The sequence below is a fragment of the Macrosteles quadrilineatus genome, unplaced genomic scaffold (genome assembly GCF_028750875.1).
Source record: "Macrosteles quadrilineatus isolate MER2022 unplaced genomic scaffold, UCM_ALF_1.0 Scaffold_9__3_contigs__length_116548681, whole genome shotgun sequence".
NCBI lineage: Eukaryota > Metazoa > Arthropoda > Insecta > Hemiptera > Cicadellidae > Macrosteles > Macrosteles quadrilineatus.
In genome coordinates this window covers 126,732-143,022 of record NW_026542602.1, presented here as the reverse complement: position 1 = coordinate 143,022, position 16,291 = coordinate 126,732, and the positions used below count along the sequence as shown (strand labels likewise).

The 16,291-nt window shown below is 34.1% G+C and overlaps 4 protein-coding genes across 5 annotated transcripts; 3 read left to right on the top strand and 1 right to left on the bottom strand.

Moving 5' to 3' along the window:
* Positions 1-811: 811 nt before the first annotated feature.
* LOC129002738 (putative methyltransferase C9orf114 homolog) lies at positions 812-2,509 on the bottom strand. Its single transcript, XM_054430763.1, has one exon. The coding sequence runs from the start codon at positions 2,397-2,399 to the stop codon at positions 1,281-1,283; it is 1,119 nt and encodes a 372-aa protein (XP_054286738.1). The 5' UTR covers positions 2,400-2,509; the 3' UTR covers positions 812-1,280.
* A 580-nt stretch (positions 2,510-3,089) lies between these two features.
* Positions 3,090-7,161, top strand: LOC129002777 (active regulator of SIRT1-like). The gene is made up of 3 exons (XM_054430826.1): positions 3,090-3,321; positions 6,171-6,397; positions 6,983-7,161. The coding sequence occupies exons 1-3, from the start codon at positions 3,267-3,269 to the stop codon at positions 7,097-7,099; spliced, it is 399 nt and encodes a 132-aa protein (XP_054286801.1). The 5' UTR covers positions 3,090-3,266; the 3' UTR covers positions 7,100-7,161.
* Positions 7,162-7,320: 159 nt separating this feature from the next.
* On the top strand, positions 7,321-12,953 carry LOC129002776 (nicotinamide riboside kinase 1-like). Of its 2 annotated transcripts, XM_054430823.1 has the most exons (4): positions 7,321-7,456; positions 9,336-9,582; positions 10,612-10,951; positions 12,602-12,730. In XM_054430823.1, exons 2-4 carry the CDS (start codon positions 9,338-9,340, stop codon positions 12,617-12,619), a joined length of 603 nt encoding a protein of 200 aa, XP_054286798.1. In that variant the 5' UTR covers positions 7,321-7,456; positions 9,336-9,337; the 3' UTR covers positions 12,620-12,730. The 2 variants fall into 2 exon arrangements, with proteins under 2 accessions (XP_054286798.1, XP_054286799.1); XM_054430824.1 differs by lacking the exon at positions 10,612-10,951 and having other exon boundaries at positions 12,602-12,953.
* A 602-nt stretch (positions 12,954-13,555) lies between these two features.
* Positions 13,556-14,588, top strand: LOC129002216 (nicotinamide riboside kinase 1-like). Its single transcript, XM_054429863.1, has 2 exons — positions 13,556-13,888; positions 14,264-14,588. Exons 1-2 carry the CDS (start codon positions 13,590-13,592, stop codon positions 14,586-14,588), a joined length of 624 nt encoding a protein of 207 aa, XP_054285838.1. The 5' UTR covers positions 13,556-13,589.
* The last annotated feature ends 1,703 nt before the right edge of the window (positions 14,589-16,291 follow it).

Genomic DNA, 16,291 nt, shown 5'->3' with positions numbered 1-16,291 from the left:
TGGTTGCGGTAGTGTACCGCAACCAAAATACAGGTATCTAAACCACTTATATTGATAAAATTATATGCAATCAATAGTTTGGTCAAAATGTCTTTACTGCCTTCACAGAAGGTTTGTAACAACAGGATGATACACTGTTGAAAGAGAGTATATCACCAATTAAGTCAGGGACGCACAGGGTGTTTTAAACCAAACATGAATGCAAGTCATATGACCTGTGTAGTTTTTTACTGACTAAGACAAGCTCTTTTAACCAGGACCATTTATTTACTTAACATTGAGACAACTAAGTAGTTTTTAATCGCCAATTTTCAAAATATGAATTCCGTTTAGTATGTACACAGAGTTTGATTTGTAGGAGGTTGACATGCAAAAATCTTTGACAACAACATAAGATTTAAAATGTGTTCTCTGTCAATTCATTGTCACACTAGAAAAATGTTTGTACATTTATTAAGTTTTATTGATAGGAAACAGTTTTTAAATAATGGTGACAAAACTAGGAAAATATTTCCATTTTAGTATGTGAGTTTTAGAATTAATTACAAAATATTTACAACAAATCAGTAGTCCTAGACTTAGAGCAATAAATCTAAATTATAATTCAAGATAATGGTAGAAATAAATAATAGATTAGTTATAAAAAATCTGAATTTAACAATAAGCTTGTAGGCCTACATTTTTTTACTATGTTTGATTGCTGCAATCTGAAAGGCAAGACAAAATCGTTAAGAATAAATAATTAAATAAGTTTGTACTAACAATCTTTGACGGAAACAAAGACCAAAAGGACTAAATAAAACAATGTAGAAAATTGTAATGTAACAACAAACCTTTTTATTAACCAGAAAACAACCCATTTAACATATAGCAGGGCTTACTAGACTCATTTTAGGACATTTTACTTAACAAAACCAACAAATAAACCTCCCTTGGCATTTGATTGAAATAGCAGCTTGTACAATAGCCTAAATAATTTTCATACATTTCTCAACATCAAATACAAACTATAGGAAAACATTCTTACGCAGCCTTTGATTTTGAGTAAAAAAAACCTTTCCTATAAATTATTATATCTGCCAAAACACTAATTTATAGAAAACACTAATTTATAGAGTAAGCTGTATTTACTTTAGGGCCAGATCATTCTTTGCATCAACATTCAAAGATTATATGAAGTGCAAATCTTGCTCAACTGATTTCATTAAAGGTTTACTTTATTTGTACGGTACCGGTATTTAAGTTAGTATTGACCTTCATAACAAGTTACCTTGACAAACTTACTTATCATTAACAACAACCTTTTTGGCTGCTTTTATTGATCTTCTTATTTCAGCTAGAGAAATTAACACAGCTTCTTCTGTACGGATAGTTCGAGATCCTTGGTCGGGACAAGTGTTAAGGTATTTGTCAAACAACAGAGTAACATCGTCTATATCTAGGTTTTCATCACATTCCAAAGCAGCTTCCAATCCAGCGAGTCCACCAAACACTAATAACATATGTTTAAAGTCAATGAATTCGGAATCCTCACACTCCTCGATGGGTTTCCCTTTGTCAGAAGTTCCTATTGTTAAATCATAACCTTCTTCATATGGAGCTTTAGTAAATACATCACTGAGGGAGGGAGCGAATCTTACCTTATAGCCCCAGTACACTCCCAACTCTTCAGTAGGTTGAGTAGGAGGAACTATAACACCAAACCTCTTCTTAGTACCTTCCTTTTGAGGCAGTAATTTCACAGTTACTCTAATGTCAGGGACTAATGCACGGTCCACACCAACGTCTCTAATTAAACCCACATTAACAAAAGATCCTTTACCTTGCTTCAACAAGTGATGGGAAACGACTCCTTCTCTAAAGGGAAAGTCATCGGATTGGCGCAAGTGATGAGGGGCATCAAGAGGATTCATAATTCCAGCATATTGCAAGTCTTTGTGAAGAGGGAAAAAGTGTTTGCGAAGGTACTGAGGACATTCCAGGTACTGCAATAGTCTACAGAATTGAGCACAACGATCCTCACCTGGCTTGCGAATCGCATTGTTGTTTTGGCTTCCTACATCGTCAAATACTATCACTTCACTAACCCTGTAAATGCAAGCTGCACGAGCGATTTGGCCGGCAACATAAGCTCTTAACTCTGCAGTCTGAGCATTGCTCAAGATTGAACCTGGAACGGCTATCGAAATCGTGTGTGTAGATTCAAAGTTTTCAGAAGCTTTCGCGACTGAAGAACATGTTGGAGGAGAACTTACCACATCTTCAGAATTTGTTACATGGTCGACACCTTTTTTGAATCCAGCAGCCTTTAGGAGTTTCTGCTCTTTCCATTTCTTTCTTTCCTTTTTCGTATCAAAACTATCACCATTGTTCAATCGTTTTTGTTTAACAGGAGCCATACTACAAAATGTATCTACGATTAGGTTATAAAATGTTCTAGGGGTTTCGAAAAAGATGCAAGGATAACCTACACATCACACTTTACTACTTAGTAGAGGAGTTCAGCACGTGTAACTTGGTGTAACCAATCAATTCAGAGTAAAACAGAAATAAATAAGTTACAACTTAACCTCTAAACATAACGATAACCACGTTTCTGAAATGCAGAAAATTGACAGTGACAGAAAATTGAAAATACTCACAAACATAACAAAACAAACATTGACATGTTTTTATTCCGTTTCCTAAAATGCTGCTGTTGGTCGCTCCGCTCTACGCTCTACTCCAATCCAATTCACTAGCCAAGTGGCCAAACCAAGAGTGTCCCTAGTGTGTAAAACTTTTGTTATATTATAAATCATAAATCATATATCATTATCAGCAAGTTTGGTTGGTTCGGTTAGGTTATGATAGTTTAATTTTATATTTAAAAAATAATAAAATTTTATTTGAGGCATTTATAATTTTATTTTATGAACAGAACTATTTTTGCGATTAGTAAACCTTCATTGCCAAAGTGCTCTCTACTACAGCACTGTTCACGGAGGAATTTTGAACTAATGCCTCAATCGTACCCTCGTACCTACCCTAAGTCAGACGTCAGACTCAACCGAGACGAGAATTGAATTTCTTTCAATTTTGGAGGTTAGTGAGTGCAGTAGGCCTAACTTATTGAGGTTACACGATTCGTGAATCAATTTAAATAATTCTGTTTACTTTACAGGCTACCTACTTGTAATTTCAATTTCACTCAAAATAGAGTTTATTAAACAAGTTAGATCAAATTTAATTTTAAAAGAATTAATGATAAACGATCTGTTGAGGTTATGTCGAAATCCATTTTGAAACAATCCCTTGAACTTTTTGGGGATTCATCAGCAGGTAGGCATTATTGTACTAATTTTGGATACATTTTCTTGACTAGGCTACCCTAATATCGATTGAAAATATCGATTTGATTAGTAAACTTTCACTAATTTTTTCATTATCAGCAAGGTTAGGTTTGTTTATAAAGCATGGGTCACACTAGAAGCGTCCGTGGGACCTCGTTAAGGAATACATAAGTGATAAACTTATCAAGGATGTGTGGGGCCCTCATATTATAATTCTGTCTGTGTGAGATTAATCAGAGTAATCTTCCTCTTGAGAAATAACTCCAGATAACTGCACAGTACCTATTGACTATTTTTTGCTTTTTAACAGCCATGTGGCGTACGGTACCTGTTCAAATCTGGGGACATGCCGTTAACAGCAGTCCTGTTCTTCTCTTACAAAAACAGGCACTGCAAGTAATAACAAATAGCAGGAGGCGGAAGCCATGCAGACCCCTTTTTAGATTATTACACATCCTAACAGTCTAAGTAACCAATACATTCTTGCCTGTGTTGTTCGCATCAGAGCCAACCTGAACAATTTTGAAATCCGAGGTCAGCTCCACTCTCACAACATTAGAGAAGCACAGAAGCTGAATACCCAGCAATACAGACTGTCCCTGACAAGAGATAGCTTCTTAGCAGTTGCAGTACAAATGTTCAATGCACTGCCACTTCACCTGAGAGAGCTAGAGACTCGAATATTTAAGGAAAAGATTAAGGAGCTCCTCCTGCAATACGCGTACTACTGTGTTGACGAGTTTTTTGAGGAGGCACAAATTCTTGACTGCCCACCGCCATCTAACTAAAGCAAAGTTGTAAATATATGTTCTTTTGAAGAAGTTATTTTTATTATTTATTTTTTATGTTTGTAACTGTCTATCTGGCCCTGGCTGGTCAAAGACGAAGAGGAGGTAATAAGGTAATGAGAAAGTAACTTACAGCTGTGACGTTTAGCAACAACTCACTGTAAACTGCTTCTCTGACGTTCCTACTTATTTGAAGAAACAGCCTACAAGCACGAATAGTTTTGGAATAGATTTAAGAATAAAAAACCTGCTTCTACGATCACTTAAGCTCATTTATTTCTATGCTACAAATTACTACTTTAATCAGTTAAAGTTAGTTATTAATTAGTTTAAAGCTCAATTCTTGTCACCGTGTCGTCCTTGGGTCCTCACAAACCAGTACTTATCGATTATTGAGGCATGTGTGTGACAGAGAAAGAACTTTATTTAAAAATGCTTAACCGCAAGAAGAAGCGTTTAGTGAGCCAGGCCATGGATACAAAAAGGAATGGTTAGGAGCTTCTTTAAGGCGGTTGCCAAAGTTAAAAGAAGATAAATCAGAAGCATACAAAAATGTTTTACGAATGTCACCATACATACATTCCAGGAATTGCTAGAATTAGTTATGTATCGCTGCTGCCTCGCTACCAAAAGTTGAACATGTCTGACTTCGCCAGCCGCTGACAAATGCTCACCAGCTGGCTGTGTCAACTGCAAATTTTGTGCACATTAAGCTGACAGTAGTGGCTTCATCAATGCGCAGCTGATGTTAGCCTTGTGTGACCCGTGCTTTACAGTTTTATTTTATAATTTATAGTTAAAAATATTGATTATTAATCAATAAGTATTAGGGTATCCCAGTTAAGAAACTGTAGGTTGCCCCTTATAATTTATAGTTAAAAATATTGATTATTAATCAATAAGTATTAGGGTATCCCAGTTAAGAAACTGTAGGTTGCCCCTTATTTTAAGACGTGTCCTTATTTCAAATTCTTTCTCTAGCCTTAGGTGCTTGACGATTATAGCCTATGACAGACCTAGCCTACATCTAATAAAAAAAAAGTTTATATAAGTTACATATTCTCGAGAGATCTACGCCTATCCAGTTTTGATTTGTCTTCATGCATAGGGAAGGCAAAAACTCCAGAAGGTTCTACTAATCGATTTCGGTGATTCTAGGTATGCTGTGTAGGTACTGCATTCCATAAGTTGTTTACAATGGGGAGGCGTAGAATTTAACTGGATCTCCATCTCCAATATATTGAAACGATAATTTATGATATTTTTTTCTGTGGAGTGAATAATTTAGTTAACCCTTTCAGTGCTATGCAACGATATATCGTTGTTCGCGTTTCATCCGAAAAGCGCTAAGCGACGATATATTGTGCCAGCGCGACTTTCGATCATGTGAGTTTAAATGAGCATATCGGTTGACTCGGTTGTAGTTTCGAAACAGCGATGGTTTCTTTTGATTCCTCATATGATCGAGGCCCGATATATCGTTCCTTAGCACTTTTCGAATTAAAAATTTTATTTTTACCTATTTTTTTCTCGCACATTACACTTTGCCCCCGTGGCAAGCCTAGCACTTTTCGGACGAAATAAGTAAATAACTCTAGCATTTTTCGGACAATTGCCAAAAAATATTCTATCATCGAAAGGGTTCAAATACTCGCTGAAGACTCTAAACGTGTCTGTAGAGTAGGTACCAAAAACTTCAGACTGTTGTTTGAGGAGGTTTCTTACTATTTTTTTATTTATAAATAAACTAATTTTCAAATTTGTTTAGCATGGTTCTTAGGCATTATGTAGGACTAAGTTATTTGTATTCGTTGTATTCTAGTAGGCTACTTGTTAATTAAGTTGAGAGAGACCACAGTGTACAGAGGAAGTTAATGTGAGTAATGTACAGGTCTATGATTTTCTAGTGATTTTATCGCAATAAGTTATCAGGTAGTGAGTAGTTCCGGTTTACCTAAATCATGGTATCACGTCATAGCAAATGTGCTACCTACTAACGTTGTGTAAGTTAGATCCAAAATCTCTCATTTCTAATGTATTTTTTTTTTAGATAGTGGAGCTAAAAAGAGCAAACCAGATCTGAAAAAGACTCAAAAATCTTCACAAGGAAATAATTTGAATTTTAACAAGGGATTGTCCTTGAAGAAAACAAAATCAGTTAAAACTATTGACCAGATCCGTAAACAGTACAATAAAAGAAAGGACCACACAAAGGACAATCTCCGAAAGTTGGGAGCATTGAGTAAAAACAAAGTTAATAAGGAGAAAACCACATCGGTAAGATATTATTTTTTGATTTATGATTTTAAACGTCATTGGAATCCCCACTGCTTTGAACATGCTATTTCAGTCTAACTTTTTTTTCCAAGCAATTGCATGTAGCAAAGAAAAATATGTGTTTTTTTGTGACATAATATTAGGCCTACAGGCCTACACATATTTTTTTACACATAAGTTTTAGTTTTCAGGTCAATGTAGTTAGGCCTAAGCTTTCATAAATTAAAACTGTAATCAAAACACAACATTTTTAAATTAACTGCTGCTATAAACCTACTGTGCATGTTTGATTCAATCATTCAGCTCTCTACTTCTACTCTTACTTAAAAAATATTTGAACTATGTACTTCGAATTTTAATTCAGTTTGGAATATAAAGACTCCACAGCACTTGACTGTATGTTTAACTTGTTTTTTTTTTTTTGTTTTTTTTTTTCATACTTCCCCCTACCATTGTCACATTAAATAGTTGATCAAAAAACCATTTTTAAAGATGCAATTTTGTGGATTTGACCAAACAATCAGCACAAAATTACAATTTTACTTCTATGATCAAAGTAACTAGTAATTTTGTCCTTAATTTCAGATTTTCAAAAGAGGCAGCCGCTGTAAGGAAGAACCTGAAATGGTGGAAAGCGTTCAAGGAACTGTGTTTACAGAAGAAGACTTTGCAATGTTTGAACGGGAATACGTTGTAGACTAGAGTGAGTTAATGAACTTTTAGAAGGAACTGCGTTCTGAAGAAGACATGATTTAACAAGAATACGTTACAGACTAGAGTGAACTAATGAACTCATCAACCTATGGATCATTACTGCTAGCTTGTTCCGTCGCTTTCTTCACGTACTACACTCTCTGGGTGATAGTCGCCCCTTTTTATCCGTCACTTGCTGCGCTCTTTCCCTCTGTCAGATATGCTTTACTCATACCGGCCATTTGTGGAACTATTTTTGTCGGTTCATTGATAGTGTTTACCGTTGTTGCAATTAATACTCGGTGACAAAAACTGTGCTTTTTGTGTAGACATTTTGCTAGCAATTTTGGAATATTCAGTTGACTGGTGAGTATTTGTTTTCAAACTTAAGGTAGGTTAACTAGGTCTGATTATTAACGATATTTCTTAATGTAAGACTAAATTACTTACGTAATTCCCGTCACAGCTCAGGACATGTTTCGGTGTTAAAACACCATCGTCAGCTTCAGGTACATAATGTAGAGTTGGTCAGTTGTTAAAATCGTCAGAAGATAAACACAGTACGAACACAAATAAATACATAAAACAATTAAACATTTAAAAAACAGGCCTGTTCTAACAAAGATTACCGACCGCACAGTTATCAAGGGACAGTACACACCGAAATATGTCCTGAATAGACATATTTTATTGAGCTGTGACGGGAATTACGTAAGTAATTTAGTCTTTCATTATGTCCAACAGCTCAGGGGCTACACACATGGATTTAGACATTTCTTAAGCTCAAAAATGTTACTTTAGTTTAAAACGCTGTAGGCCTAGATTAATTGATTCCCACAGTAGACTTTAGAATCACCAGAGTAGAAACCTGAGTTCTTCAGGTTTTTGCAGATAATAGGCCTAGATTATTATACCCTACTTGTAATCTTAATTCTCTTACACAAGGCTACCAGTACCTACTTTGCTTCTACAACTATTTTTTGCATTCAAGTTCATCAATGTTAGATTGTGACTATTAAAGGAATATATTATTTTATAACAAAAAAGTATTTTAAGTTACATTTTGCAATGAAATAGTTGGATTTTTTTTCGAGTATGGTTATATGAATGATCACGCCAATACACAGCTAGAATTGGTTGTTAAAATATTAACACTTCGGCTGCTATATCACTAATTTGTTTAAAAACGTGTTGCAAGAGACATTGATAACCCAGAGACTTTGGTGTTTAATTACATAACGGAGCCTATCTAGTTGTTGTTGATGAAATTAAACTGGTAGTCATATTTTTTGTGTCATAGGGTAGGCCTATATTTTTAGGTTTGGGAGAACCAGGCTACTTTATTTTATTTTTCCAATTTTTGGGTACAATATATATATATATATATACATATATATATAGCCTACAATATATATGGCAAACATCAAAATTAATCAATCTTATAGCTGTATAATCCTTCGATATTTTATGTGTACTATTTTTCTGTGTCATTGGCATCCTTATTTTTTAAGGCAGAGGTATTTATTTTTATAAATAAATTCCTTTCTCACATATAAATGTTGACTGTGTAAATTTAATCCAATGTTGTTTTTAATGGAAAGTATTACTGTTAGTTTTTAACTGAGATTTGTTTGAAAATAATTATCCGTATTGCCTTTTCATATACGGTACTGGTAAGTTAATTATTTTTGAATGTTCATTCAAATAAAAGTAGCCTATCTAGGTCTATAAAAATAGGACTGACACTTACTTGATTTTAAATCCTAATTAATTAAGTGTCTATTTAAATTAGCCTACGCTAATTGCTATTTTGAACATTTCGTTTTTTGTAAAGATTGAACTTGCTCTTCGATAAAAGCCACCAAAGAAACTTCTGGATTCAAATTTTACTTGTAGGCACTATAATATTAACATAATAAATCAAATGTTTTTCAATACTATCCTATATATTTAGGCCTACTTTTATACTGTAAACATTTAAAAAATGGTAAATAAAAAAAGATCATGAACTAAAAAATTCAGAACAATCAGTCGTTAAATAATAAACGATTAAACGAATCAACTTGTTTTAAACCCATTACGTTATCTTACAACATTAGTAAACCACTTAAGTCAAACACTATCGGGCTGAACTCTGAAACATCAGAAATCCAATTAAACGTTTTAAAACAAGAGGGAGTTTAATTTTTTAGTGAATTTCACTTGTGGCGTGTTATAGTTTTTAGTAGCATTTTAATATTTGCAGCGATGAGTGAGAAGAAGTGGACGGTAGTGGGTGTATCTGGGGTTACTTGTGGTGGAAAGACTACGTTTGCTGCGGCACTCCGAGCTGAGTTTCCAGACGCAACTGTAGTTAGTCAGGACGACTATTTCTTGCCGCCCGACGACCCAAGACACACGCACCTTCCAGAACTGAACCACATCAACTGGGAGATCGCCACTGCGTTGGATATGGATAGGATGGTCAGCGATATACGAGAGATTTTGACCAGGTAGGTTAGACATTCGTTAATCTAGTGTGTTCGGGACTTTAGTAGTTCTTACAAAAAAAAAGCCTTCTAAATTTAGCCGTTGTAGCTTTTGTACATGTTCTTTTTTGTTTTTAGTGAGGGTTTTCAGTTCAACCTCATCTGACTGCGTAGACAAACAAACCTGGAAGAGGTTTTCAGTAAAAAAATCAGTAACCTTTATACTGATGTAGGATAATAGAATTTACCAGATTAGCGGAGTTTTTACTTTAGTGATTTAATACCAACCTTTTATTAGAGGAGGTGTGCTATATACTCTTAAGCATCAAATAATGGTGCAATTTTACTTTTTATTAACAAACCGGTACTTTCCTGTTAAAGGGAACATTCATTATTATCGATCTGATTTCTGTCGATCGATCGATATTTTTGTTTTCCTTTACGATCCATGCCTTCTGTTTTAATATCTTCAAACACATTTAAATTATAAATTTACAACTGTTTTTGTTTAGGCAAAAATAGTATATTATGTGGATCCAGAAATAAGTAAAACTGTTCTAAAGTAACCTAACTAACCAAACTTGCTGTAGGGCTACCATTTCAAAATTTTGTTTGATAACAGAAAAGGCATGTAAGTAATATGAAACGGGATTTGGAAATGTTACAGCAAGTTGGTTGGTTAGGTAAGGTTAGTTTAAAAGAACAGTTTCATTTCAATATAATATTTTTAAATTTTTGTTGATACTGAACAATATTAACTTATCGTAGTTGTCAGCCGACATCTCGTTCATTAATATCGGTATATCGGATCAAAAAATAGAATATTGAAGAATTGAAAAAAATCATCGATAATAATGAATGTTCCTTTAACAGGAAAGTACCAACAAACCATACTAAAAAAACTACCAAAACTGGTAAAATATAATTTTTTACAGTACCAATTACATCCTGAAGCCGTTTTTAAATCTTTATTAATGAATGAGACTAATTTGAATTTTAACTTTTCACCAACAATTTTTTGAATTGAAACACTTTTGGTGATTATTTCCTCAGAAATCCCGGAGACGCACTTCTCATTCTCGAAGGCTATCTTATCTTCACCGATCCGTTCTTATCTTCGCTGTGCGACCTCAAGTATTTCTTCACAATCTCGCCAGAAGAATGTCGCAAACGGAGAGCCGAAAGGGCCAAAGAACCTCCTGATCCCTCTTGGGCTTCTCTTTGGCACGACAAACCTGGATATTTTGAAAACGTTTTGTGGCCCGAGTATGAACGCAATTTGCAAGTGGCTTTGAACATCAATAGTGACTTGAAATTCATCGACGGGACAAGAACTACACAATCCGTTGTGAACAAAGTGGCTGAAGATGTGCAACAAGTGATCATGAAGAAGGTTTTTGCTGTTTGACGCTTCTTCTTCTTACATAGCTTAAGTTGTGATTGTGTTATTATTTTGTGCACCAAAGAGTCTTACGAAACTAAGCTGAATTAGGGCTTACTATGTTGAAGTGATTTCTTTAACTTTTATGACCCGAAAGACAATGATTAATCTATCTTGTTTTTAGTCAGGTAACAGCTGTAATAGCCAAAATCTTTTGCACAACATTTCGAATAAACTATATCAGCTGTTTCTGCCACTTGCATGTCCAACAGCACTGGCTAAAAACAGGAGATTCTTTTAAAAAGTATTTCATTTCTCATTAGTAGGAATACAAAGTAAACAACTTTAAGCCCTGGTACAATATAGGATGGTGGGATGAAGATGCCAAAATAGCTGACGAGCTAATACAAAGGGAAAGACGGAAAAAGGGTTGGTCATGCGAGCGAAAGAGACAGTTAATGTTGAAACCGTTTGTGAGTTGTTAACATCAATAACATTGTCTGTTTGACTGGCCAATCAATTGAAAAGAAAGAATTATTACATTACATACATATAAAAGAAAATCTATTGTATAAAGTAAAACTGATCCATCGTTATAAGTTTATACAATCATCGTGACTTTTATGATGAAATGTAGCCATTGATGTATTTTTCTTAAAGGGAATAAATATTATGTTTGCTAACTTTTCAATTTCATATTTTTTCCTAAAATCTTAGTATAGGTGTATATTAGTTGTAATAAATTGTAGATAGTGTTAAAATACCTTGGTATTGAAAAAAGTATTTAGAAATAAATAAAAATTACTCTTTTAAGCCCAAAATGTATTTGCGGAAAATAATAATTTTTCAGACAAATTAGTTAAAAATAAAAAAAATAATCAAACATTACTTTTTGATAACCCCAAACTTAAGTTTGTCTAGTTTGCTCAGAATTATTTAATAGTACTGCACAAAACCATAGTCCATCCAACACAAGTAGACTTCTCATCCCATTATAAATTTTGAAGCTCATTTTTTGTGTCTAGTTCATGTCCGGTGACACTGATTGCTAGGGTTAATTCATGATTTGTGCCTTACTGTTGAATGAGTTATTGTTTATGATTAGATTTATTTGGCTAAACAAGGTTTTAAAGTACTGAAATAACAAGAAACAAAAAAGAAACAAAAAGTAAACAAAACACGACCTCTACAGTGCACCAGACAGAACTAACAATAAAATTGTCTTCAGCTGTTCTATAAGAATGAGAAATCTACTAAGTGAGTATCTATGACAAAACATTGGCAGCTAGATAAGACCAAAGGCACTGGAGTAAAGGAGAAAGCAAAGACCTTTAGTAGGTTATGTGGTGCATTATTAGGCTACAACCACGCTGTGATCCAATGCCAGTTTTTAGTGCTTTGCTTTAACCTTGTTAAACCCTTGTTGATAATGTTCGTACAAATTTTAACCATCCAATGCCATATCTAAATTACTATATTTTTTATTTCGGCCCTGATTTTACAAAGTAATTCCATAAACTGAGAGGAAAAATTTAAATTAAGGATTTTTTTCCATGAAGTTTGAATTAAGAATAGTCCATGATGATAATGAAGAACCAGAATTTCTCCTTCATTTTCCATTCCAGGGCAATGAAAATTACACAAGAATTAATCATTTTGCAGGCCTATGTCCGAGGTTAAGCTGCCGCTCCTTATAATCGAAGGGTTCCTCATCTTCACCGACCGCTACATCTCGTCCATCTGTCAACACCAGCTGTTCTTCCAGCTGACTAGGGAAGAGTGTTGGGCTCGGCGTAGTGTTCGGACCTACGACCCGCCCGACGTGCCGGGCTACTTTGAGCAAGTCGTGTGGCCCGAGTACGAACGTCATCTCCAGCTCGCGCTCACGATCAGTGATAATCTCCAGTTGATTCCTGGCACCAGAGACAATCATTCTGTGGTTCATGAATATGTTGAACTGTTAAATAAAGAATTAAGTGGTAAATCCTGACTAATAAAACTTTTTACATTGTTATTGAAATTGTTAATTTTTTACCCTGCGTATTGTTGGTGTTTGTTGAACAAAGGTGATATACATGGAGTTGATAGCAATAGTTTCTGTAGAGTTTTATGTGAAATAAAATGTTAGAGAAAAAAATGATTAAGACGTAGTAACAATAACAAGATGTTTATGTCAATATTAAATTTGCACGTGGCCCAATATTTCCTCTGCCTTTACATTCTATTTTAAATTTAACCCAGAAAACTTGGATCCCCAATTTATTCATATTAATTAGGATTTTCTGAATTATTATTTTACTTTTGGATTAATCAAGAAAGAAAGAAATAATTAATATGTATAATATGTATATTGTCACAAATACCTTAGTATTTATTTATTCTTTTTAATAAATTTAATTTAATACTATCCATCACACTTTCAAAACATTTTTTTGAAGTATAAATAATCACTATTTAATTTCTAAGTTTTGTTTTAAAACAAAATAAACTCATCACCATACCCAACAATTAAATTGCACAGTTTGACCGGTTAAAAATAGCTCAACAATTAATTTAATCAGATTACACTCCCAGCTATAGCTCAATTAGTCACTGTCTCTACAAACAACATTTGAAAGCACAACATCCAATCCTTGAACCAACAGTTATAATGATGGACACAGTTATTTTTATTGTCGTAATTTATCTGCTAGACTTGGTTTACGACACAGAACAAGCTTGGGCAGTAATCTGTGTATCGGGCGTAACTTGTGGAGGAAAGAGTACGATTACGAGAGCGTTACACAGCAAGTACGTCGGTTCTGTGTTGGTGAAGCAGGACAGTTACTACCTCAAAGATGACGATCCCAGACAGGTACAACTGCCCCATCTCAACTGGAGAAATAGAGAGTTGATGAGCTCAATAGATATGGAACGGATGAACAAAGACGTTAGTGAAGTGATTTCCAGGTAAACAGGTGGGTTTTTTGTTAGAGATATTTGATAGGGAAAGTTAGTTGGATGAATTGTGATTAAGCAGATAATTTTTTCATTCATGTGAGGGATTAATATTTTCAATTTAATTTTTACGAGATAAAATTTCCACGCAAACGTTAATTTACTATTAATTTCATACACCAATAAGTACATAAATATCTATGAATCAAAGCTAAATGTAAATTAGTTTTTTTTTTGCAAACAAATTTTTCAAAAGCCCTTAAATTTGTTTAATGGAAAGTGACTATTCAAAAGCAAATTGGTTTACCTCTAAATAGTTGTGTGCTACAATTTTGAATGTTATTTTATCCTCTGCTTAATTAAAAGTAAATTCATTAACTTTTACAGGAACAATACTTCATCACCAATTTTATTCCTCGACGGATTCATGTTATACTATGACAAAACGGTCACAAGTCGATGTGATGTAAAATTCTTCTTTGTCCTGGGAAAAGACACTTGTAAAACGAGGCGTAAGAAACGGAATAGAAGAGTTCCTGACATAGATCGCTACTTTGAAGAATACGTGTGGCCCGCGCATGTGGAATACAAGCATACCGTGTTTAGAGAAATGCCCGATTTAATCCTCGTAGACGGGAGTGCAAATAATGTTACAATCATAGAAAATATGTCATCGGAAATCGGAAAAGCAGTAAAGTTAAAAAACAGATAATTTGTGACACATTTTTTATTCCCTCCAAGATCATACCTTTTACTAAACAGGGTAGAGAGTGATAAGTTATATTGTACAAGAAGAGTAGCAATGTTTTATTGGCTTGTTTAGTGATGAGTATTTTTCCGACCACTCATTATATATTTCTGTGCAGCAATTTCCTTTGCGACTCAGGGGTATTTAAGTAGACATCTTCTTGGACTTTTAAGTCGCAACTGGCAAGAAATTAAGCTGTGTTTAAATGAGGCCGGTAGAAAGACAGGTTACCTGTGTTAAGCCATGGTAGCAGCCAGGCTACTTGCCTCTGATGGATTTCAAGTTACCAAAGGCAAGTAACCTCCTCGTCTACTGGCTTCGTTTGAACGTGGCTTATAAGATGTGCATTTTCCTCTACTTTGTTCATGTTTTTCTTCTGGTTGCTGATTCAACAAAAAGGAACAACAGCAGGGCAAATTTGTGACAAAGACAACACTAGCTGATTTTGTTTAAAATAATTCTACATGGCAATACAATAATGGTGGTATGAGCATTCATAGTTGCCCCTGCATTTAATCTCAATACATGATACAATATTTTAACCACCAAGTGCAGTTGTGTAAAAGTAGTGATACTGAAATGACACAGCGTAAAACCATTTTAGCAAGACCAATGAAGAAAATCTTCGGATGTGTTGCTAGCCTAGTGGTCAGCGTCTCTGACTTCAATGCAGGAGAGATGGGTTCACCCGTCACATCCACAACATTTTAATGGATTTGGACCACTTTAAAGTGTTTACATTGACATAATTAAAAAAACGCCATTGGTGTAGAAAACACACAAAACAAAGAAGCCAGCCATTATTGTTTACCCTACAATAGCCAAACTACCTCAGTTGCCAGGCTAGATTTCTGGTCTTGAAGTTATCCAAAGATGGTGAAGTACCATTATGGTATAATTTGCAAAGCTAAGCCAGCGGTAACCAACCATAGAGTTAAGATGATGTAGGAGTCTAGGCTCAAACCAGGGTTGTACGATGCAAATTCTCATATGCTACTGCTGAGTTAATTTAAATTTAAGGTCTATATTATTAGGATAGTAAAAACAAAAATAGATTTAATTAACAAATGGTGTATTCAGGTTAAATTACAAAGAAAAATAACAAACAATAAAGATAATCAATAATCGTTCAAAAGTAAAACTTACAATCCAAAGGATAAAAACACATTTAAATACCTTAATGGAATGAACAACAATAAATTATTTAATACATTTCAGAACACAAGATCTTTACATCAAAGTTGCTTTCAGACAATCTAGGCTTAAAAATAACAGTCAAACCTATATTTTTATATCAAATCTACATAATATCTACTTTTTACAAAAATATGATTCACTCTTAAAACTAAGAACTCATAATGACAAAATCTCAAAGTTGATTTTGGAAAATTCTGAATTGTTATCTTGACATGTACTGTGTTACACGATATGTTTGATACACATTAAAAATTCACAGTTATAGGCCTACAGTTTTTTAATTCATATCTATTCCTAGTTAATAAAGGAGTTATACTTGAGATAAAACAAGTATGTAACTAAATGTCTTTTTTTATGTTGACAAGTACATTCAAATACCTGAAAGTATAAATTATCGTTGTAGTTTGACTAATAAAAATGTAACGTAATTGCACAAACAAAAATAGAAAATTTACCATTCCACCCCATCT